At 40.6% G+C, this 22,998-nt stretch overlaps 1 protein-coding gene across 5 annotated transcripts in view; it reads right to left on the bottom strand.

The window, feature by feature from the left end:
• Positions 1 to 22,998, bottom strand: part of fat3a (FAT atypical cadherin 3a) — a 434,014-nt gene that overhangs the window by 88,357 nt on the left and 322,659 nt on the right. For all 5 annotated transcript variants that reach the window (XM_057838805.1, XM_057838806.1, XM_057838808.1 and 2 more), the window contains 6 exons: positions 19,426 to 20,797; positions 9,660 to 9,856; positions 9,331 to 9,484; positions 5,149 to 5,382; positions 1,547 to 1,939; positions 1,056 to 1,270 (listed from right to left, as the gene is read on the bottom strand). In XM_057838805.1, the coding sequence (XP_057694788.1) occupies positions 1,056 to 1,270; positions 1,547 to 1,939; positions 5,149 to 5,382; positions 9,331 to 9,484; positions 9,660 to 9,856; positions 19,426 to 20,797 (2,565 nt within the window). The remainder of the gene's footprint in view (positions 1 to 1,055; positions 1,271 to 1,546; positions 1,940 to 5,148; positions 5,383 to 9,330; positions 9,485 to 9,659; positions 9,857 to 19,425; positions 20,798 to 22,998) is intronic.

Genomic DNA, 22,998 nt, shown 5'->3' with positions numbered 1-22,998 from the left:
TGAGTATTCTGCGCTGAACTCTTGGCGCCATCTTTGGTGGAGGGCCACTCCTTGGGAGAGAAGCAACAGTGCCAAACTCTCTCCATTTGTAGACAGCTTCTCTGACTGTCAACTGATGAACATCCAGACTTTTAGAGATGGTTTTGTATCCCTTCCCAGCTTTATACAAATCAACAACCCTTGATCGCAGGTCTTCAGACAGCTCTTTTGACCGAGCCATGATGCACATCGGACAATGCTTCTCATCAAGACAATTGTTACCCGGTGTGTGTTTTATAGTGGGCAGGGCAGCTTTAAACCACTCATCAGTGATTGGGCACACACCTGACTTAAAATGTGTGGTTAAAAATAGGTTTCAATTGCTCTTTAAGTCTCCTGAGGCAGACGGTACATTTACTTATTTTCCCCCTTCTGTCATTGTTTGCATGCTATCCTCATTAAAATATGAAAACCTATAAATTATTGCGCAGTTTTATCTAAAGCAGACAGTTTTTTCATCTGTGTGTTTTTGATAAAGATCAGATGATATTTGATGGTGATTTTAAGCAGAAATATGAGAAATTCCAAAAGGTTCAGATACGTTGCAACATTGTTCATGTCAGCATTTGAGCCCCGCGTGTTCCTGTGCCCTCGTCCTGCCTTATGTCCCTGTGAGTTGAATTGCTAGCCTGACTTTTGTTTACTGTTGCATTTTTGATCCCTGGTCGTTTTGTTTGGACTTTGTTTTTGTGGTAACCTCAATTAAATCATTGTTGCACCACCAGTCTGCCTCACCTCCGTACCATTTCCCTGCATTTGGTCGCACACCGCCAGCCCGCCCGTGAAATGTGACAAAATTCTTTGACCAGTTCCAAATGGTTAACACACCTCATATTTAATTTTACATGTTTGATTTTTTTGTTTGTTTTGTTTTGAAGATCCAAGCATAAATGTTTCTAAATCTTGAAAATACAGTATGAGTAGAAATTCCGTGGAAATGTAAACCTACGTAAAGATGAACCTTCATGTCTCGGTCACAAAGTTCATAAATGACACATCAACTATTCTGAACATACCTGTACAACCGACTCTCCAATGGTGGCATCCTCTGACACAACAGTGGTATATAAGTCACGGCTGAACATGGGGGCATTGTCATTGACATCAGTCACATTTATGTTGACAGTGGTAATGGCACTCAACGGAGGTGTACCCCTGTCTTGAGCCTCCACTGTTAAGAAGTAGTCCCTGCAAGTTTCATAATCCAGTGACTGGGCAACTATAATGGAACCTATGGGGCGGTGAGCAGAAAAAAAAAATACTCGTTAATAAAAAAGATATAGTGCAGCACATTTTGAAAACAACGGTATGAGGAACACTTGGAACAGCAGTCGTGTTCCATACTTTCGGTTGCAAATGAATCGTTGGAATGACAATAAAGGCTTTTTGATTCTGTTCTTTGTAAATTTACGCGGAAATTCGCTTTACGTCACCAGAGTAGGAATGGAACACGTTCGTAACTCCAGACTTCCTGTAAAAACAATAAACTGTCAAATGTCAAACTCACCAAAAAGAGAATGGATACCGAACTTTCCATGTTCATTTCCTGATCGTATACTGTAGGTGATCTCAGCATTGGTTCCTATGTCCTTACTAGCGGCATACACTGTGAGAATCTTGGTGCCTACTGCCACATCCTCTGGAATGGTCACCAACTGATCCCGACGCTCAAACACTGGTGGGTTGTCATTTATGTCCAATACGGTGATTGTAACATTGACCGATGAAGAGAGGGGCACAGGTAAACCCTGATCAGAGGCACATATTTTGATTTGATAAGATGACTGAATCTCTCTGTCCAGGATACGTTCAAGCACCACGATGCCAGTTGACTTATCAATAGAGAATGAACCATCAGCAGAGTCTGCTAGGGAGTAGACAACTGTACGTCCAGGGCCAGCTGCACAGACAAAATAAGTAGCTCTAGTTATTTTCTTTTGAAAGGACAAAACATTGCCTAGAGAGTGAGAGAAAAGAAATGACATTGTGTGGACACCCAACATAATGAGAATAGTGAAGTGTGAAATAATATATGCCTAATTCATTCTCTGCCAAGAAAATAATAATGTAGTATTCATACAAGAGAGTATTCCTCGAAGAATTCAACAACAAGTAAAATGCATTCACATACATAATGTTCATATCTATTATTGATGTGAAAATGGATTTCAATGAAATTGATACTTTAATAATGACCTTAAATATTTTTAATGTAAATGGTACAGTGGTAAGAAAAAGTATCAGAACCTTTTGGAATTTCTCACATTTCTGCAAAAATCACCATCAAAAGTGATCTGATCTTTGTTAAAATCACACAGATGAAAATACTGTGTCTGTTTTAACTAAAACCAACCAAACATTTATAGATTTTCATATTTTAATGAGGATAGCATGCAAACAATGACAGAAGGGGGGGAAATAAGTAATGGAACTATCTGCCTTAGGGGACTAAAAGAGCAATTGAAACCAATTTTTACCCAAAATTTAAGTCAGGTGTGTGCTCAATTACTGATGAGTGGTTTAAAGCTGCCCTGCCTACTATAAAACACACTCCAGGTAGGAAATGTCTTGATGAGAAGCATTGTCTGATGTGCATCATGGCTTGGTCAAAAGAGCCGTCTGAAGACCAGCGATCAAGGGTTTTTGATTTGTATAAAGCTGGGAAAGGATACAAAACCATCTCTAAAGGTCTGGATGTTCATCAATCGACAGTCAGAGAAGTTGTCTACAAAGGGAGAGAGTTTGGCACTGTTGTTTCTCTCGCAAGAAGTGTCTGCTAAAGAGTTACAGAAACCACTGGCACAATCCACTATCTCTGTGCACACATCAACTAAATGGAAAACTATGGCCAAGAATGGTGTTCATAGGAGGACTTCACGGAGCAAGCCACAGCTGTCTAAAAACGACATTGTTGCTCGCTTAAAGGCACTTGACTCCACAGACGTTTTGACAAAATATTTTGTGGACTGATGAAACCAAAGTTGAATTGTTTGGGAGTAACACAGAACGTCAAGTGTGGAGGAAAAATGGAGTAGCTCACCAACATTAACACCTCATCCCCACAGAGAAGCATGGTGGAGGGAGCACAATGATTTGGAGTTGTTTTGCTACCTCAGGGCCTGGCCAACTTGCAATAATAAATAAAGAATGAATTCAAATATTTATGAGTATGTTTTGCAGGAAAACCTGAGGCCGTCTGTCAGACAGTTGAAGTTAAAAAGAGGATGGATGCTGCAACAAAACCATGATCCAAAACACAGAAGTAAATCAATTTCAGAATGGTTTCAGAAGAACAAAATACACATTCTGGAGTGGCCAAGTCAAAGTCCAGACTTGAACCCCATTAAGATGTTGTGGTATGACTTAAAGACAGTGATTCATGCCAGACATCCCAGGAATATGACTGAACTACAGCAGTTCTGTAGCGAAGAATGGGCCAAGATTAGTCCTGATCGATGTGCCAGACTGATCTGCGGCTACAGCAGTGCTTCTCAGTTATTTTCTGTTACGCCCCCCCAAGGGAGAAGTAAATGTTTCGCGCCCCCCCAAACTCTCTGCCGCCACTGTAAATAGTATAATTTGTCTATAATATTACTATTATAAGTACGCCTCTATCTAAAATTGTTTCCTTTTTTTTCTGTTAGAAAAAAAAGTAACAGATCAACTTATAATACAGTATGACTTTATTAGCATTGTTTTGTTTATAACAGAAAAAACTTAGGGTACATCAATTTGCCGGAATTTAAAAAAAAAAAAAAAAAAAGTCACATCCAAACTGTAAAAATACACTCAAGGTACGTTTTTTGACCATTTGAAATTGATTAGAAACATTAACTCAGGAGGACAAACGCCAAAAAATTGACTGAAAAAACAAAACTGAATAGAAGAAAAAAAAAAGAGTGTCTTTGTACAGAAGGACCGTTTTTATTTTCGCTGCTCACAGTATCACCTCCGTTGCAATGGTGTGGGGTTATTTTGCACTGAACATGCTAACAGTGCTCCCTAGTTTCTTGATATAACACTGACAAAGCGGGATGATTGTTGGCAATATTCGGCACGTTTTCGCTGACAAACAATCAAGCAGCTTATCAATGAGATTGAGGTCTAATGTCTTTAAGTGGCGTCTTAATTGATTTGGCTTCCGACTGTCCGCTTTAATTTTTTTAGACGCAGTAAACAGTGGTCTTTCCTCATCTCCCACTGTATTAAAAGTCAAAGCCAAAAGGCAAACGGCCCGAAAAAAGCGCATTCTCGGTGGCCGAGGGAGAACCATAGATGAGGGCTGTCGTCGTGACGATCCCAAGCCGAAAATGGCACTTCTCTGGCGGACACGTGAGAACCAGAGAAGACAGTGGGTCGCTGCATGAGTCCGACTGGAAAACGCCTTTCAAAAATAGCGCACAGCTCTTCATATCTCTTTTCTATGTGCTCTTGCTTAGTTCAAAATTACTGCGCGCACTCTGAAAATGAGAGCGCCACTGCCACCCACTGAGTGGATGTGCAAGTAAACTTTATTCTAGTATGGGAAAAAAAAAAAAAAAAAGTATGTTCCCCAGGTCACATGCGCCACCCCTGGCATCACTCTGTGCCCCCCTGGGGGGGCGCGCCCCACTATTTGAGAAGTACTGGGCTACAGGAAGCATATGGTTGACATTATTGCTGCCAAAAGGTGGGGGGGGCATAAAATATTAAATGTGATAGTTCACTAACTTATTTCTCCCCCTTCTGTCATTGTTTGCATACTATCCTCATTAAAATATGAAACCTATAAATGTTTGGGCGGTTTTAGTTAAAGCAGACAGTTTTTTTCATCTGTGTGATTTTGACAAAGGTCAGATCACATCTGATGGTGATTTTATGCAGTAATGTGAGAAATTCCAAAAGGTTAAGATACTTTTTCACACACCTTTAGTTGCACATTTTTAACAGAATAATAACATGTTTAAGATATTTCATGCTGGAATTCATTTATGCATTCAAATTGGTGATGGAAATTTGCTACGTGTGTATTCATTGAATTTAGGATTTAAAGGAAGCAAGAATATATCGGTTAATATACCAAGTTGTAGTATTTTTATGACAAAAGTAATATGTTTAAAAAAACATCACCTTCATCAGGGTCAATAGCTTGGATACGAGTGAGAAGGGCTTTAGTGGCAGTGTCTTCATATACACTTGCTGTATAGTGTGGCAGCGTAAAGATAGGTGGGTTGTCATTCATATCTGTCACTTCCACCCACACCTCAGCGCGGCACCACCGCCCACCACCGTCAGTTGCCAGGGCAACCAGCCTGTAGTGAGGTGTCACCTCTCGGTCCAGCGCTACTGACGTCTTGATATCACCTGGTAATGGAATTATAAGACAAAACATCATGTAGGAAAAAACATTGATTCGTATCAGGGGACTCTATTTTCATGCTTAAGAAAAAGTATAGATTAATGTGCTGCGTGGATTAGATTGAAATTGCTCCCCTCTCATATTGTAAATATTTCAAATAAAAACTATGTAATTTGTTTGTGCTACATTTGTAAAGTATCACTTGTGCCGTTATACTTTTTGATAGATTAATCATTCGCGCCAAAGTGGTCGCAAACCTTTGTGCTACGATTGTGCCGGCTTGTGCCCATAGACAGAGTTTGACTTTTGTGGCACGGGGGGCAAAACATGTTGATGACCCCGAAACGCGGTGTCAGCAATAAAATTAACTTCCAAGAGATATGCTCTGTAGTAGCTTGGCCCATGCTTGTAAATACAGGCATCCCAGCTTTGTGTGTGTGGGAGTGCGTGTGTGTTTGAGCGTGCGCGTCTTTGTGTGGAGAGGAAGACGCCGATTTTTGCGTTCCGCCAGATATTCAACTGAATGCCACGTTTTTCCAGTCATTCTCACCCTTGCGAAACGAATCCTCACCGTAGTGAGTTTGAACATGGCGGCAGGCAAAACAGGAGAAGCCATCCTTTTTGACTGAATATTCCAGCTAGAAATATTTATAATCACTTATTGAAAATGATCGTTTTTTGTTTCCTATCATTTTTAAGGACAATTCTAAATCAGGCTGCTCAGCACAGCAATGCATTTGGGCAAGGACATCGTCCATTGAATATGGTACGTCAGGTTGTGGCGCTGTTGTACAATTGGCGTCTTCAGTGGGACAAACTCGAACTCCACTCACCATTTTGGCGATGCTTTGAGGCGTTTCATGGTCCACATCTTCAACCCTTGGTTCTCGCTCAGTAATTGTTGTCGCTTTTGAAAGCTTAAGTTTGAAAAAAAATATGTATATCCATCTTGTTTCTTCTGTCCTCAGGTGGTTTTGGCTAAGCAAAGCAAATGACTGTCTCTAAGGTGCTAGTCACATGATATGTTCGAAAATTAATTTTGACCCATTATTCAAATATTTGTTCATTTAATTCATTTTTGTTGTTTTCTTGCTTTACAACTTTTATAAACATTTTACCAGCAACGTCTTCATTTTAAATTCATATACAGCGATCCCTCGCTACTTCGCGCTTCAAACTTGACGCCCTCAGTCCATCCATTTTTTTTCAGTTAAATGAAAAAAATACAGATGAGCTGTCCCGAGCTGATCGCGTAGTCTCACTCTCGCTCCCTCCCTCTCCATGCTCTGTTTGTCAGGCAGGTAGTGCACATGCACTGGAGTTGCTTATTAAAGTTAACGATGATTGAGAGATGAATGTGTTTGATCTTGCCAGAGTCACGGACTTCAAAAGCACTGCATGTGTCAATCATCGTTTAAACTTGTTGAACAATTGCTGTGGCAACTCATTGTGTGTAAGTGAGCAGCTCGAGCAGATTTGAGAAGACTCACTTAATGAAGCATTTAATAAAGCCAAGCATTTTTCTTTTACTTTATCTTGTTTAAAAATAATTCAGTGGGACAGTAACATGTTTAAAACTTATCATAATTATTACATTTGAAATGTCTTAAAAACATTTATTAAAATATATATTTATACATGCTTATTTTTTTTTTAATTATACTCTGTGAAAAGTGAAAAACCATGTCTTATATGTATCTCTTTCCAATGCTAAATCTGAATAAATACATTGAATAGACACACACACAAAAAAGAATTTTTTTTTTTTTTTTTTTTTCGGGTGGGGGTGCACTACTTCACTTTTTTTCACTTATTGCGGCAGGTTCTGGTCCCCATTAACTGCGAAAAACGAGGGATCACTGCATTTGAAAGTCAATTACGTGCAAAGGCATTTTCGGCCACCGGGGGGGGGGGGTTACGCTATCCTGGCCCCCCCTTAAAAATTGGCATTTGTGCAGTAATCATTTTTTGAGATAATAATGATTCTTTCGTAAGTCAATCTGAGGTCACCAGCCACCCGAATTGTCCAATTCACTCCAAACTGGTCACCAACGTTTGTGCTACGTTTGCGCCGATATGTGCTGCAAAAATTATCGTTTGTGCTGTAATAATTTTTGAGATATTAATGATTCTTTTATAGTTCAATCTGAGGTGACCACGATCCAGTCAATCCCTTAACTGACTATGCCTTATGTATTTGATTGACAGCACACGCTTCATTGTGCTGGAAAACGACATTATGGAATAAATAGGCCATTGTGGAGAAAGACATTATGAAAAAAATGACTGTGAAAAATGCTTTTGTAAAATCTCATTTTATTGAAAAATGACATTATGAAATAAAAAAACTAATCTTGGATTCAGGCGGAGCAGTGCGGTTTTCGTCCAGGCCGTAGAACAGTGGACCAGCTCTACACCCTCGGCAGGATCTTCGAGGGTGCACGAGAGTTCGCTCAACCAGTCTACATATGTTTTGTGGACTTGGAGAAGGCGTTCGACCGTGTGCCTTGGGGAGTCCTGTGGGGGGTGCTCTGAGAGTACTAAGCCCCTTGGTAAGGGCTGTTCGGTCCCTGTGCGATTGGTGTTAGACTTTGGTCCGCATTGCCGGTAGTAAGTGGAATTCATTCCCAGTGAGGGTTGGACTCCGCCAAGGCTGCCCTGTTTTTTATGGACAGAATTTCTAGGTGCAGCCAACGCATTGAGAGTGTCCGGTTTGGTGGCCTCAGCATTGCATCTCTGCTATTTGCAGATGATGTGGTGCATTTGGCTTCATCAAACCCTGACCTCTCACTGAGTGTGAAGCGGTTAGGATGAAGATCAGCACCTCTAAATCCGAGCTCATGGTCCTCAGTCGGAAAAGGGTGGCGTGCCCTCTCAGGGTCGGGGATGAGATCCTGCCCCAAGTGAAGTAGTTTAAGTATCTTGGGGTCTTGTTCACGAGTGAGGGTAGGAGGGAGCGGGAGATCGACCAGCAGATCGGCGCAGCGTCTGCAGTAATGTGGACTCTGCACCGGTCCATGGTGGTGAAGAAGAAGCCGAGCCGAAAGGCGAAGCTCTCGATTTACCAGTCGATCTACGTTCCCACCCTCACCTATGATCACGAACTGTGGGTCGTGACCGAAAGGACAAGATCCTGCATACAAGCCGCCGAAATGAGTTTCGTGTCCGGGCTCTCCCTTAGAGATAGGGTGAGAAACTCGGTCATGCGGGAGGGACTCAGTGTCCAGCCGCGACTTCTCCACGTTGAAAGGGAGCCAGTTGAGGTGGCTCGGGCATCTGCTTAAGATGCCTCGCCGATGCCTTCCTGGAGAGGTGTTCCGGGCATATCGCATTGGCGGAAGGCCCCGGGGATGACCCAGGACAAATGAAAGTAAAAAATGCTTTATCATGTAAAATCTTTTTCATTATAATATTACCTTATTTTACAATTTAAGGGCCATATTGCACAATTTGTCTGTCATTTATCAAAGAGAATTTACGGATTTCAAAATGTTCTTAAAAGGCCCAAAACCTGAAATAAAATACTACTTGTTTAAATAAAAAAAAATATCATAAAAACAAACAAGAACACTATTAAAGTCAACGTTCCACCATGTTTGTATTGTTTTGCCCAAAGTGGTGTGTGCAAGTGCTGACGTCATCGGAGCGAGAACGTTGCATTCATAAGGTTGCGAAGAAATCTCCGCAATCGAATCATTCCGCTTAAGAGGCCGGAATCAAAGTTTGCATCTTCGCCGTCACCGTATAGAGGCGAGGCCATTCCACAACACAGTCATTTCGTCTTGGCGTCACAGCATCACCATGTAAATGGCTCCTCAGTTACTCCCAACAATGCTTATCAGTGATCAGTGCATGATTGGACCATTGTCACTGTGCCTGTGTCTGACAGTATACACAATGCACAAGGACGTGTGTAAATGTCAACAAATCTACAGTATTAGTTGCATTCATACCTGTGTCTGGGTCAATGCTGAAGTCATGGGATCCAACGCCCTGCAAGGAGTATCGAATCCAGGCACTGATGCCCACATCTTTATCCGTAGCACCGACTCTTAGAAGCACACTGTTCACTGGGATATTCTCTGGAACGGTAGCAGTATAGAGTGCCTGTGGACATATGTTCAAAGCACAATCAGACACACAGCTTTTCATTTAAATAATTTCTAAAGCTTTGACACCAGCTTGCTGCATTTGGTTTAAAATAATTTATAGTCCTTTGGTATAGTCAAACCCAGTGCATTCAAAAAATGGAGACCGTTGCAAAACCACGCCTAATAGTCACCTGGTTACAGATGGGTTTGTTATCATTGGCGTCCATCACTGTGACCTCCACATTTGCTTGGGAAACAAATAGTCCATCGCTTGCGGTGACATTAATAATGTAGAGGCTGCGTTCTTCTCTGTCCAGCAAACCTTTCACATACATTTTCCATTCACCCTGTACCAGACCCAATGCAAACACACCTCGATAGTTCCCACCTGTAAAACAGTGAAAGCAGGCGAATTAAATTAATCTCATGTCTGAGTCGTTTACACACTTTGTTTATTCATAATTACAAGTAAGTAGGCTACAAATAAATAACTGGAACATTATTGTATTGTACTATGTATTTCTATTATTTTGATGAATATACTTTTATTGTTTAATACTTGGAGTGTTGGTTTAAATGGTCTAATAGTAATGAGAAATATATAAACAGATTGCTAGTTATATAAATGACTCTAGTCTGGGGGTCGGCAACCCGTGTTTTTAGAGCCGCATGCGGCCCTTTAGCGCTGCCCAAGTGGCTCCCTGGAGCGTTTCAAAAAATCTTTCAATATTGAAAAAGATGGGGAAGGGAAATATATTTTTTGTTTTAACATGGTTTCTGTAGGAGTACAAAAATGACACAATCTTAACGTTTTCCATTGCTGTAAAAATGTGTACAGTAATTATGACATTTCAACATTTTTGTCAACGAAAATTTGCGTCATAGCCGTTTCTATCAGCAGTGGGGCTGTTGTAAACAAACGAGCGAATATATGATGGGACTTAGATTCCAAAGAGAAAAAGAGAAAACAACTGAGAAGAACAGAGGATTCAACATTTCTTGGGCTGAATCAATTGCATTCATTACTAATGCGGAAGGATTTTCTGAATGTTTGGTCTGTAGTGAGAAGTAGTCAAATCACAAAAGGAGTAATGTGGAAAGACATTTGCAGGGAAGGCATACTACTTTTCCAGCTGAGTACCCAGTAAGTGTGAATGCATTACTTCTGGAGAAATTAGAGGAGTGCAAAAATAGATTTAAAAAGTTGATTGCATCTCCAAACTCCACTACTGGTGCAAGTTTTGTTGCAACCCAGGATAAATAAAGCGTAGAAAACCGTTCACAGTTTGTGACTGGTAAATAAGGAGTCATTCATCAACACCTATTTGCAGACTTCAAAAACAAAACTGAGATAATACAGACACAAAGACAGTGAAGGAAAGGGCCATAAAAATGGCAGGCTACTTCACCAATCAGCAAATCAAGGACATTAATTCAGCAGCATACTCAATTGCCTGTGATGAGTCGTGTGATGTGATCAATACTGAACACCCATCGCTTTTATGCAAGTACGTGAACCCCGATTATATACTTTACCTTTTTCAAAGGGTGTTGTTTTATTTTTTTTTATAAATGCCCCGGCTGCGTTTTGTTGCACTTTGTTTGTTGCCAAGATAAGGGGCACGTTTTGCACGTTTTATTTTGTTGTTGTTTTTGTTTTTCAAATCTTCATAATACAAATGATATTAAATTTTGGATTTCTTTAATTTTATCAGAGCAATTAAACATAATTCATTAATATTGTAATGAAGTTAAGTTGAGGCAGTATAGGACAACAGTAAGTAGTCACATGGTGCGTCATTCTCTATAGAATGCACTGCAAGGAAGATAAACATTTAATCATGACGTTTTATGAATCTTTATGTGTTTATAGCCAACTAAGCCATTTTGATAGTAGGTTAATAGAGCTAATATAGATACATACAACATGTGTTGCCTTCATTATAATGCTTATATATGGCTTTTAAGTTTTTGCGGCTCCAGACATTATTATTATTATTTTTTTTTATGGCCTAATATGGCTCTTTCAATATTTTGGGTTTCCGACCCCTGCTCTAGTCGAAGAAAATCCCAACTGAACAACCTTTCTGTACACATTTCCATTATTCCATTTGAACAAGAATTTTAAAACTTGGGGTGATATCCTTGCACACTTTGGTAGTTTTCCATTATAACGTGTTGAAAATGCGAACCACCATGACTACCTCATTTATCTATTTCAACCATTTTGGTAGTTTCTCTTTAGCATTCCCAACATGTTTCTCACTGAGTAAAATGAACATTTGTCTTTTTTATTACAATATCAATTAAAAAAACTTTTGTCATTATAGTTTGGTTTGTTCACATGGAGAAATATTTGGCTATATTTGTGTTGATCCAATGTTGAGAAAGAAAAAGTGAATATGTCGAGAGGTGGGTAGAAAGGGATTTAATTGCAGGTAAACAACAAAAAATAACATTGTTTTACTCATTAAACCAAATATAGCAACAAAAATGCTACTTCAGTGAGACACTTTTTGTAGGAATCTACCAGTCTTTGAAATCGGTGTGAAGAAAGTTTGCCCCAATCCTCAACGTAGAATACTTTCAATAGTGACTGACTGTTGAAGTGAGAGAGGACACCATGGCGAGATCAAAAAAGCTGTCTGAGGCCTTCAGAAAGAAGATTGTAGACGTTTATGAGTCTGGTAAGGGATTTCAAAACATCTCAAAAGAATATAAAATCAGCCATTCCACTGTCCGGAAAATAGTCTTCTAGTGGGGGACATTCAAAACAACTGCCAACATGCCCAGGTCCGGCTGTCCAAGCAAGTTTACCCCGAGAGCAGACTGCAAGATGCTAAAAAGTCTCCAAAAACCCTAAAATGTTATCACGGGACCTACAGCAGGCTCTTGCTACTGTTGATGTGAAAGTGCTTGCCTCTAAGATCAGAAACAGACTTTTTAACCTTCATGGGAGGTGTGCGAGGAGGAAACCTTTGCTCTCCAAGAAGAACATGACGGCCAGACTGAAGTTTGCCAAAGGGAAAGTAGACAAAGCCCAGGACTGGAATAATGTTCTTTGAACAGATGAATCTAAAATTGAATTATTTGGACACCAGAGCAGAGGACATGTTTGGCGTGAACCCAATACAGCATTCCAGGAAAAGAACCTCCTACCAACTGTGAAGCATGGAGGTGGAAGTGTCATGGTTTGGGATGCTTTGCTACAGCAGGACCTGGCCAGCTCACCATCATAGAATCCATCATGAGTTCTATCGTGTATCAGAGGGTGCTTGAGGAACATGTGAGATTATTTTTGAAAAAATTAGGGCTGAAGCGAAACTGGACCCTGCAACATGACAACGACCCACAAAAATACCAGTAAATCCACCAAGGACTGGCTGAAAAGAAATGGAGAGTCATGGAATGGCCAAGTCAAAGCCCAGATCTTAATTCTATTAAGATGCTGTGGGGTGACTTGAAACGGGTTGTACATGCAAGAAACCCCTCAAACATCTCACAGCTGAAAGTATTCTGGGTTGAGGAGTGGGGAAAACTTTCTTCAGACTGATGTTAAAGACTTTTAGATGGCTACAAAAAGCGTTTCAATGAAGTTAAAGGTGTGAGAGGGGGGTAACACTAGCTTTTAGGTGGTTGGGTGTCTCAACTTTTTCCTCAGTTAGAATATGCATTTTTGTTGTAATATTCAGTTTAATGAGTAAAACAATGTTAATTTTTGCTGTTTACCTGCAATTAAATCACGTTCTTTTCTAGAGTTAAAGAAAACCAAGATCAGACATTGATATGTGAACATTTTTTCATAAAGAACTGAATATTTAAGGGGGTGTCCTATTTTTTTCACATGACTGTATGCATGTACGTATAGATAACGAATTTACCACTAAAGCCTCAGTGACTTAAAGACTAGATATTAATTATTCATAATGATCCCTGCATGACTGTGTTACTCAAGAAGCAATGTAAAATTGTTTTGAATACCTTGAAGAAAAAATTGAAAATCACAATCAAATTGAATCCCGTGACCAATTTCTTTCACGGCTGTCAAGTGCACGGGCATGCTATTCCATGTAGTTGACACTCATTGCAATGCAATTAAGATAAATCATAGCTTCCATCAGAAATTATTCATTAGATCTTTTATCTCCCGTCTCTAAGGAGCGCCTCTCTGAGCCTCATGGGAAATATCAACTTGATCAGCATTTTATTTGTCTATGAATTAAATAAAGGAGGTAATCCTTATATCTTAATTCTTTCTATTTATTCAATCATATCACTGATCTTGTTTCCATCAATTTTAATTGTTTCTTTTAGCTTCAATATCCAGAGCTTCAAATCTCTATGTGTGTACTTGTAGTTTATGTTACTTAAAAATTCTTCATACGGATACAACCAGTGTTGTTAATTTTACTTTAAAATAGTAATTAATTACAGTTACAAATTACTTCTCCCAAAAAGTAATTGCGTTAGTAACTCAGTTACCTGAATGTAAGAGTAATTAGTTACTTGGCAAAGTAACTAGTGATATTTTTTTTTCTCAAAAAAACAAACAAAAAAAAACAGGTCACACAATGTGAAGTTTAAAGGATTTGGGGGACAATTGGCCCTAGCCCAATTCTTTACCCTGCACTTAACTAGACACAAGGGTATTGCGATAACTAGCTAGTAACCTTTGCTATGTGTGGAAGTCATTTAAAGTTGTGAATCAACCGTTAAAGTTGTTAAAATTGCTCCCGTTATTGCATTAGTTCCATTCTGTCTACTTTAAACATGTGTAAGTTTTAAAACTGTTTCATCATTTAAAGATAGATTTAAGTTAAGATTTTGCCGATTTAGAAGCATTTTAGATTAAAAAAAAAAAAAAAAAGTTACTTAGGTTCGCTAGGAAGGATCTCTACATCAGGGCCTTCCTGAGAGGTCTACTGCTTTAAGATGGCGGCTGTTTACTAACGCATGTAGTCCTTAAAACAGCTGTGTCAGTTTTTGCATCTAGTTCTATAATATGATATCTACCGTGTCATGTGGGCGTAGTTTGTCGGCTATGGCTACAGTCAGGTATTATTGGAGCCACCTAGCATCGCGGTTGCAACGGCGTCTTCCCCACTGCTGCTCTGCTCTCGTCCCCGTGAGACCGTTTCTCTCAGACTTTTTTTATTCAACCAACTTAGTAACGCATGGTAACGCACGCCTTTCCCGCCTCAGTAACGGTAACGGCGTTGCCAAGATGAGAAAAGTAATTAATTAGATTACTCATTGCTGAAAAAAATAATGCCGTTAGTAACGCCGTTATATTGTAACGCCGTTATTAACAACACTGGATACAACTCTCTATTACATTTGAAAAATATGACATAGGTTTTATCATGTTTCCAGGGTAATCCATTGATTAATGTTTAGCCTCACATATTAACAATATATTCAACAACTACAACAAATATTTGATATTGTTCTATTATATTATTATTAGCAAGTGTTGTCTGTATAGCAAGTGAATCTTGGTGAAGCATTGACGGTTTCTTCCTCTTTGTACTGAAAATGATTTGCAACTTCAGGGCTTCCTGTGAGAGGCAAAACCGACATGACTGAAATGACGGCATTTGCTTCATATTTGAACCAAAACATTGTTTCAAACGTGTGTAAAAACTATTTTTGAGATGCATGTTTATGCACTAATTTAGTAATACAGAACCTACAGCGGGCTGGTCCCTGTCTGTGCTAGCCTGGTACACCAGACTCAACGCTGTTCCAGCTATTGAGTCTGGCCACCATTCAGCGGATAAAATTTCCAGGGCGGCGCAAGCCACAGCAAACAGACAGCGGTGAGCGGACATGACGTTAGTAAAGCGACGAGGGACTTGTGTGCGGAAGTAAACATACGAGGAGAGCTGAGTTTATTCAACATGGCTAGCGTGAGACAGACTGTTGTCAATGACTTGTGTCAATGTGTTTTTGGTAATTTAAAACTGATTTATGTGGATTGGAACATATTCTCGGCTCTCTTGTTCACTATCTGTGTTGTTGTGGAGACGGCCTCCGACGCGGGAGAGTGACGGTGCTCATTGAGAACACGTCACGCAAATAAACGCATCTGATTGGACAGTTGATTCTGTTCTTGCTCGAGAAGCCGTTAATGGGCTGGGTCCTAGACTATTCTCACAGTGTTTGAAAAATACAGGGAGAACAGTCTGGCCATGCCAGGCAATGTCTGTGCTATGTATAGCATTAACAATAAATATTTGACAAAAATTGGAGAGAAAAAAATTGTCATGGCTGGATTTGGTCCTACGCCCAAAATGAGGGAGAGATTTCTTTTTAAAACAGGAGTCAACCTTTTGAGCCATAGCAATGTTACCAGTATTAGATGTATTTTTGATATAGCCTATGCCTCTTTCCCTCATATTATGATTATTTATTTTTTTATATTTTTGTGATCCATCCCATGTTAATAAAGTATAATTTGATCAGTGACAGTGTTTGTGAAAATGGGAATTGTAAAAAAAAATGGAAGTGCTTTGTACTACATTTTGTCGCCAGGTTACGAACGAGTTCCGCTCCTACGCTGGCGACGTAACCCGAATTTCCGCATAAATCAGAATGAATCCTTTAAGTACTCCTAAATACATCTCAAATCTCAAAATAACTATCCAAAAACATGTATTATTCATCATTGTAATGTCCTCGCCAAGACGTTGGAGCTAAGTCCTAAAACAGTGAGCTAAGCTCCGAAATGACAATTTCAGACATCTGTGTGGCTTGCTGACTTTATTCAGCTGCTCATGACATCAACACTTTCAGAATGAAACTAAAATAAAAATGAAATTAAATCAGTTTCATCTTCAATAACAGCCAAATTTGTGTTCATAGCTAACTGCTGATACAGCAATAACGATCCACACAAACGATTAGCATGTATCAGTTAGTGTATGCACATCATTAAAAACAATCACATAAACTCGCCCCATGTCAGGGTTTGCGGGCAGGCAGGTGGTTTGGACCCAAATGCAGGGAAAGGCAGGCGAGGCAGATAGACGATGCAAAAAGTATTTAATTAAAGCCAACAAAAAACAAAGTACAAACAAAACGACCGGGGAATCCAACAACTCTTAAGTCAAACAGAAGTCAGGGTACTAGCAAAAGACTGGTATCAAAAACTTAGGCTTAGGAACACGAGGGCTGCGACATAGGAACAGGCAAGATTTGACGCTGACGTGCACATGGACATTAACATTGGCAAGGTAGGGACAAGACAAAAACAGGGAGCTTATATAGACACAGGGTAACGAGTCAAACGAGGAACAGGTGGGTGACACAGGAGGCTGCAGATTGGAGGATACACTAGGAGCAGGCACACAGGTGAAATCAATGGGCATTCACAGGGATACACTAGGAGGGAACCAACACAAAACCTAACACCCCAAGTATTTGACCACAATTAAAAATGCACAATAAACAGTACACAAGGTGTTATATATAGGTGCTGCCTCCGTGGATGCTTCACCAGCAACAAATATGTGGGCAGGCTTGCAGCTGTCATCTTTCCCCTCGCTCTCTTTCACGACTGCACGACTTCTTTGTGGGAGCAAATACGCTCTTCTTCGTGTGTACATGCGCTCTTACTCGCATGTGGAAGTACTACCTGCTCTATGTTTCCTGTGCTAAAATTAAAGCATGCATCATAAAAAAATTGTCAACATTGAAAAAAAAACAAAAAACGACAGACATAGTCTTTCCAGCATGCCCTGGGTCGTCTCCGGGGCCTCCCGCTGGTGGGACATGCCCGGAACACTTCTCCAGGGAGATGTCCAGGAGGCATCCGAACCAGATGACAGAGCCACCTCAACTGCCTCCTCTTAACACGGAGGAGTAGCGGCTCGACACCGAGTCTATCCCGGATGACTGAGCTCAGGGGCCCTGCCAGGGATTTTGGGCCCCATTAAAACATATCACTTTGGGCCCCACCAAAAGAGGCAAGGGCAGAGACAACTGTTTTAGTATGAAGAGCTTGCTAAGGGTTTGCCTGCTGTACTGATTATATGTAAGCTAAAAGTGGAGCAAACACTAGCGAGCAAACAGTTAGAGTATTTCATTATAGAGTCGGCTTAGCCCCATCTGGAAACTCGCGATCTCCACTATAGGCTACAGCTCCAAAGCAAGGTCCCTTGTTAGCAAACTAAATTCAATTGATGACAAACTAAATTCCCAATAAATTCTTGACAAACTGGATTCAAGCCGATTTTAAAAAGAAAATTTCCACACCAACTTTCAACATCTGTAGGATACCGAAAAATGCCGTCATTATTTGGAATTCATGCTTTTGAATAGGTGAATGTCGCTCATTGAGGCTGGGAAAATCCCTTATTTCTTACAGAGTGAGCTGGGACCTCGCTTCGGAGCTTTGCAATAGACATCGCAAGGTTACAGATGGGGCTGGAGTGGGGTAAAATGCAGCACTACACTAACACAAGACACCAACCTTCCTTTGGGAAGCACTTTGTCACATTCTGTTGGCCTTTTCTACCCCTCTCCTGTTTTGCTTTCTTTTCTTTCCTCTTGTGATAACCCGATTTTTGTTTTGAAAACATTTCTGCAGTACCGCGCACTCCGAGTCTTTGACTGGTGTAAATGCGCACCGCTGCTCCCGGTCTGATCAAAGGAAGGGTAGACCAAACCATTTAATGAAAATACGGGGGATGGGGGGGAATACATATGCTGTCTGGGTGTTTACTTTTTGACAAAAAATAAAACAAGACAAAGAAACCCTTTGTTTTATTCCTATCAAAATAATAATGATTAATATTTAAATTTGAAAACGATTACCTAATGTTCTAATTTTCTTAGTGGGCCTGTGACAGCCCTGGCCGTTTAATAGTTAATTTTCTGAGGTTCTTCCAGTCAGCTGATCGTCGCCTCCACCAGCTGGCTGCTTCCCCTCCCACTGTGACGACAGCTGATCGACGCAGGACGGACCGACGACGTCACCGCCGCTGATTGGCCAGGGAAAAAGGCGCCAAGCTTCTTAAACCTGCCGGTGTCAACGTTCTAGGACGTCGCAATTTGGCAGCATTCTGTCGCGTTCCTCCTCGCTAGCTGTTTGCTCGCCATTCACGCTCGTTTGCATTTTGATCGCTAGTTTGATACACTCCCGCTTTTTCGGTGAGGTCTTTTGTGTTTATTCATTATTGGATCGTTTTTGTTCACCACTGTAAATAAGAGCACTGAAGCAAGTAAGGGTATGTCGCCATTTCTGTTCAACCCGTTTTCTCCTGTTTTGTATAGAGTAGGAAGTTAGGTTAGAAGCTGTCTTTTCTTTGTTCCTTTTACATGATCAGGGCTTAGTTAGCGGGTGGGGTTTGAGTGTAATTCCTTTTGTTTGTTGTTTTGGCCTGGGCTTACCCTGAAGTCACGCTTCCTCGGCATTTTGTACACATTCATTGCGAGTTTGATTATTGTGTAAATAAATTTGTGTCCACTTGTACATTTGTGTGGATTGTTTTATGTTACGCCTTTCGCGAGCCATCTTTGGCACGTAACAGGGCCCCATCAGGGCATGGGCCCTTAGAATCATATCACTTTTCACCGCTATATGACTAAGCTTCTCACCCTTACTCTAAGGGATGGATGGATGGATGGATGGATGGATGGATGGATGGATGGATGGATGGATGGACGGACGGACGGACAAGAACTTATCTCGTAATTGGCTGATTGATGGAGGGTGGACAACCGTTGTAAACACCGAATCAAAACAATAACTAAACTGAGTATTGACTTTTAAAACAGGAAAATGTTGGCCTAACCAGTATTTTTAAAAAGCCTGTTTCTTTAATGGCTATTGAAACATTAAGAACATTTAATGAATAATTGAAGTGCAAATGTTACATATTGCTCCTTTAATAAATATCACTTCTTCTCCAACAACAATAAAAAAAAAACACACACACACGAAAAAGTTCTTACCAGTTATGTGATAGCTGACTTGTCTGTTGATGGCAGAACTGTCATCATCTCTTGTATTTAGCACAGCAACCACTTCTCCTGGGGAGTCACTCTCATTCACTGTACCAACATACCGTTGCTCCAGGAAAATGGGTGGGTTATCATTGATGTCTAATACTGCCACTGTAACAGTGGTGGTACTGGAAAGGGATAATGCCTCCCCTAGATCTGAGGCAATCACAGTGAATGTGTAGGATGGAGTCGACTCATGGTTCAGGTTCTTCCGAGTGGAAATCCATCCTGCATTGGAGTCAATACTGAACATTTCAGTTAAAGCATTAGAATCACCCTCTGAATGGATGAAGGCCCCGAGACTGTATGATACTTGTCCATTTGCAGCTGAGTCTGGGTCGTGTGCTTGGACTTGAATAACTCTGGTTCCAATTGGCATTCCTTCCAAAACAGTGGCTTCGTATGAGATGGTCTCAAAGAAGGGTTTATTGTCATTGAGGTCCAGTACTTTTACAACAACATCAACAGAAGTTACAGAATCCAGCTTGGCTTGTTGCACAGTGGCAATAACTTTGAAGTGGTATTCGTTGATAAACTCATGGTCAAAGAGCTTATCAATCTTAATTACACCCGTATCTTTTTCAATGACAAACACCTCATCTTTGTTGTTTTCTCCATTTTCCCCATTAACCAGGGAAAATGTAGCTGTAAGGGTGTCATATCCAGGGGGATTGTTAAGGCGAACCATACCAATAGCATAGCCTATTAATGTGTCCTCTGGTATGCTAAATAGGTAAGGCTGTTGGCTAAATGATGGAATGATGGAATCTGGAGGAAGAACATGAATGTAGACCGACACTAGAGAGTGGCGAACTGGACTTCCACCATCCACAGCTTTTACAAAAAAAGATAACACCGAGTTCCTCAAATGACTGAAGCTTCCTTTTGTCACCATCCAGCCATTTTCAGGATCAATCTCCAAAATGTCGGCCACAGGGACATGTGCCTCACTGTAGAGCGAATATGTAACCCTGGCATTGGTACCGTCATCAGAGTCAATGGCACTAATCTGTGTCACCAGGAAGCCATTAGCCACATCAGATCTGACTGAGGCTCTGTATTCAGTAGCACTGAAGTGAGGTGCATTATCATTGTCATCCAAAATGGTAAGTTGTACTGTACAGTAAGAAACACGTCCACCTGAGTCTTGAGCGAGAACAGCCAGTATTATGTCTTTATTTGCAGGGTCCTCACGATCAAGTTTTTCCACTGTGATGATTTGGCCACTTGAGTCAATGCTGAATTGGTTTTTGCCAACATCATTGACAAAGGAATAAGTAACTTGACCAAAAACACCTGGGTCCGCATCTGCTGCCTTTACCTTTAAAGAAATAAAGGGGAGGGGGGGCACAAAGGATGCATGTTATTTTTTCAAGTTGACAAAATAAGAGAAACCCTTAAAGGGATCCTCGATCTTAAAGACATGTAGGCTCTAATAAACCACAATTGTTCTCTTGTACTAAAATTTGTTGTTAGAAACACATAAAATGGCAATATTTTATAATATTTAGTACAAATTTTGACTGGTAGTTGGCGCCATGTTTTGCGGGCTCGGAGTGATGATGTAAATGGGACGTTTCAATTGTGTACAACAATTGTGTATTGCTGCCTAAACTCGCTAAGTAAAATGCCACGATGTTCTGCTTTTGGATGCAATTTCCAGTCATATGAAAACCAGGGAAGTTATGCGAGTCTCCACAGATTTCCTATTGACAAGAAGAGGAGAAAGGTTTGGGAAAATGGCTGTAGAATGACAAAACTTCTCAAAGACTCAAAGCTTTGTTCTCGCCATTTTTCTCCTACCGCGGTTGAGGCTTGTAGTCGACGACAACTTATGAAAGAGCTCACCGGAGCGGCTGGATATAAGCGGAGACAAAAATCAAATGCTGTTCCGACTATTTTCCCTCACATGAAGCCTCAACGCACTCGGATAGCGAGTGAAATGCGCGCAATAATGCGCCTAAGACAAGAAACTCTGGCCGCTCTCTTAAGTAGGCAAGCCGCTCCTGTTGCTACAGCGGTAAAACCTTCGGGCATACCGCTAGTCACAGCTGTTCAGTATTCAACTAATATAAGTGATGCTGCCACTCAAACTGATCCAGACATGTCCGATGCAGCGGTACAGTGGCCAGCTGATGCATGCCGAGCACTTAATATGGACCACCCTCACGTAGCTAAACGTGAGTTCGATGTACAAGACATGGAGGACACTCAATCCTAGGATTCGATCCCGTCAGATGACAAATTTAATGAGGACAGTCAGCCACGACACAATTCTAATCCTGATTATCACACGTGTGCATTCATAGTTTTATTACCTTCAGTGAGAGTTTATAATGTCAATAGTCATGAAAATAAAAATGCACGAATGACAAGGTTTGTTCAAACCTTTAGCCTGTACTGTATGTAAAGCACACAACAGCTCTGGATGCTAACAATCTACATAATTATATTGGAATAAGTTTGATCATGCAATAGCTCACCTTGAAGATCTGCTAACAAATGCTGGATTTCTCGACAGGATGCACTCTCTCGCTCAGTTGTCAATTCCGCAAGTACCTTACCAGTTTTGCCCAACTCTTGTCTCATCAGGTATTTCCCGCTCTGCATTTAGGCTTTGCTGCTCGTCTTGTGAACGACCGACAGTGCTGTCCTGCTCTTTACTTTTCCGCTCTGGTTCGAATTGGAAGGCAGAACCGACGACGTGTTGGGGTAGCTAACGAATGACACGTTGGAAGTTCGGCAGCGGGCCAAGAGATGTCACCGCACTGTGCCGTCAACAAGAATGGCGACCTATCAGTTAAAATAATTTTACAAATTTTAAGAAAACGAAAACATTAAGAGGGCTTTTAATATCAAAGTATTATTACTCATACTACCATTGATCTTTTAAGAATTTCATGTCTTTAAGATCTAGGATCCCTTTAAAGAGATCCACGGACAGACTTGTAGTTCTTAAAAGATAAATATTAGTATGAGTCATAATAATTTGATATTAAAACCCCTCTTGATGTTTTCGGTTTTATAAGATTTGGAAAATTTGTAGGTCGCCATTGATGTTGACGTCGCAATACAACGTGGGCGGTGATGTCAACTGGTGGCGCTGCCGGGCTTTTACAGTATGACTCTTTTGCTATACAGACATGTCATCTGTTCAGCCCTTTCAATTTGAACCCGAGTGGAACATTAATGAGCAGGACAACACTGTTGATATTTCACAAAATTAGCAGTGAAAGCAAAATTAACAGGAGAGACGGGATGAGACGTGCATAGGACAAAAGCGGTAGTTTTCATATGGCAAGTTTGTCTAGTGACAGTGACAGCAAACACTCTCCTACTCAGGAGAGTGTTTGCTGTCAAGAACCCCTGTTTTTTGTGTAGATCTTCACAGTAAACTATTGGGTGATGAAACGTATTGCAATCATGGAGGTTGTTAGCATGCAGAACTGCGCTTCACATATGATTAAGATATAAGGTTCATTATTTTTGCAGATAGCCCGTGCATCACAGCACACGGAAACT

Source organism: Corythoichthys intestinalis, chromosome 6 (genome assembly GCF_030265065.1).
Source record: "Corythoichthys intestinalis isolate RoL2023-P3 chromosome 6, ASM3026506v1, whole genome shotgun sequence".
NCBI classification, from domain to species: domain Eukaryota; kingdom Metazoa; phylum Chordata; class Actinopteri; order Syngnathiformes; family Syngnathidae; genus Corythoichthys; species Corythoichthys intestinalis.
Note: the sequence above shows the minus strand (reverse complement) of the source record. Positions and strands in the feature narration are given on the sequence as shown.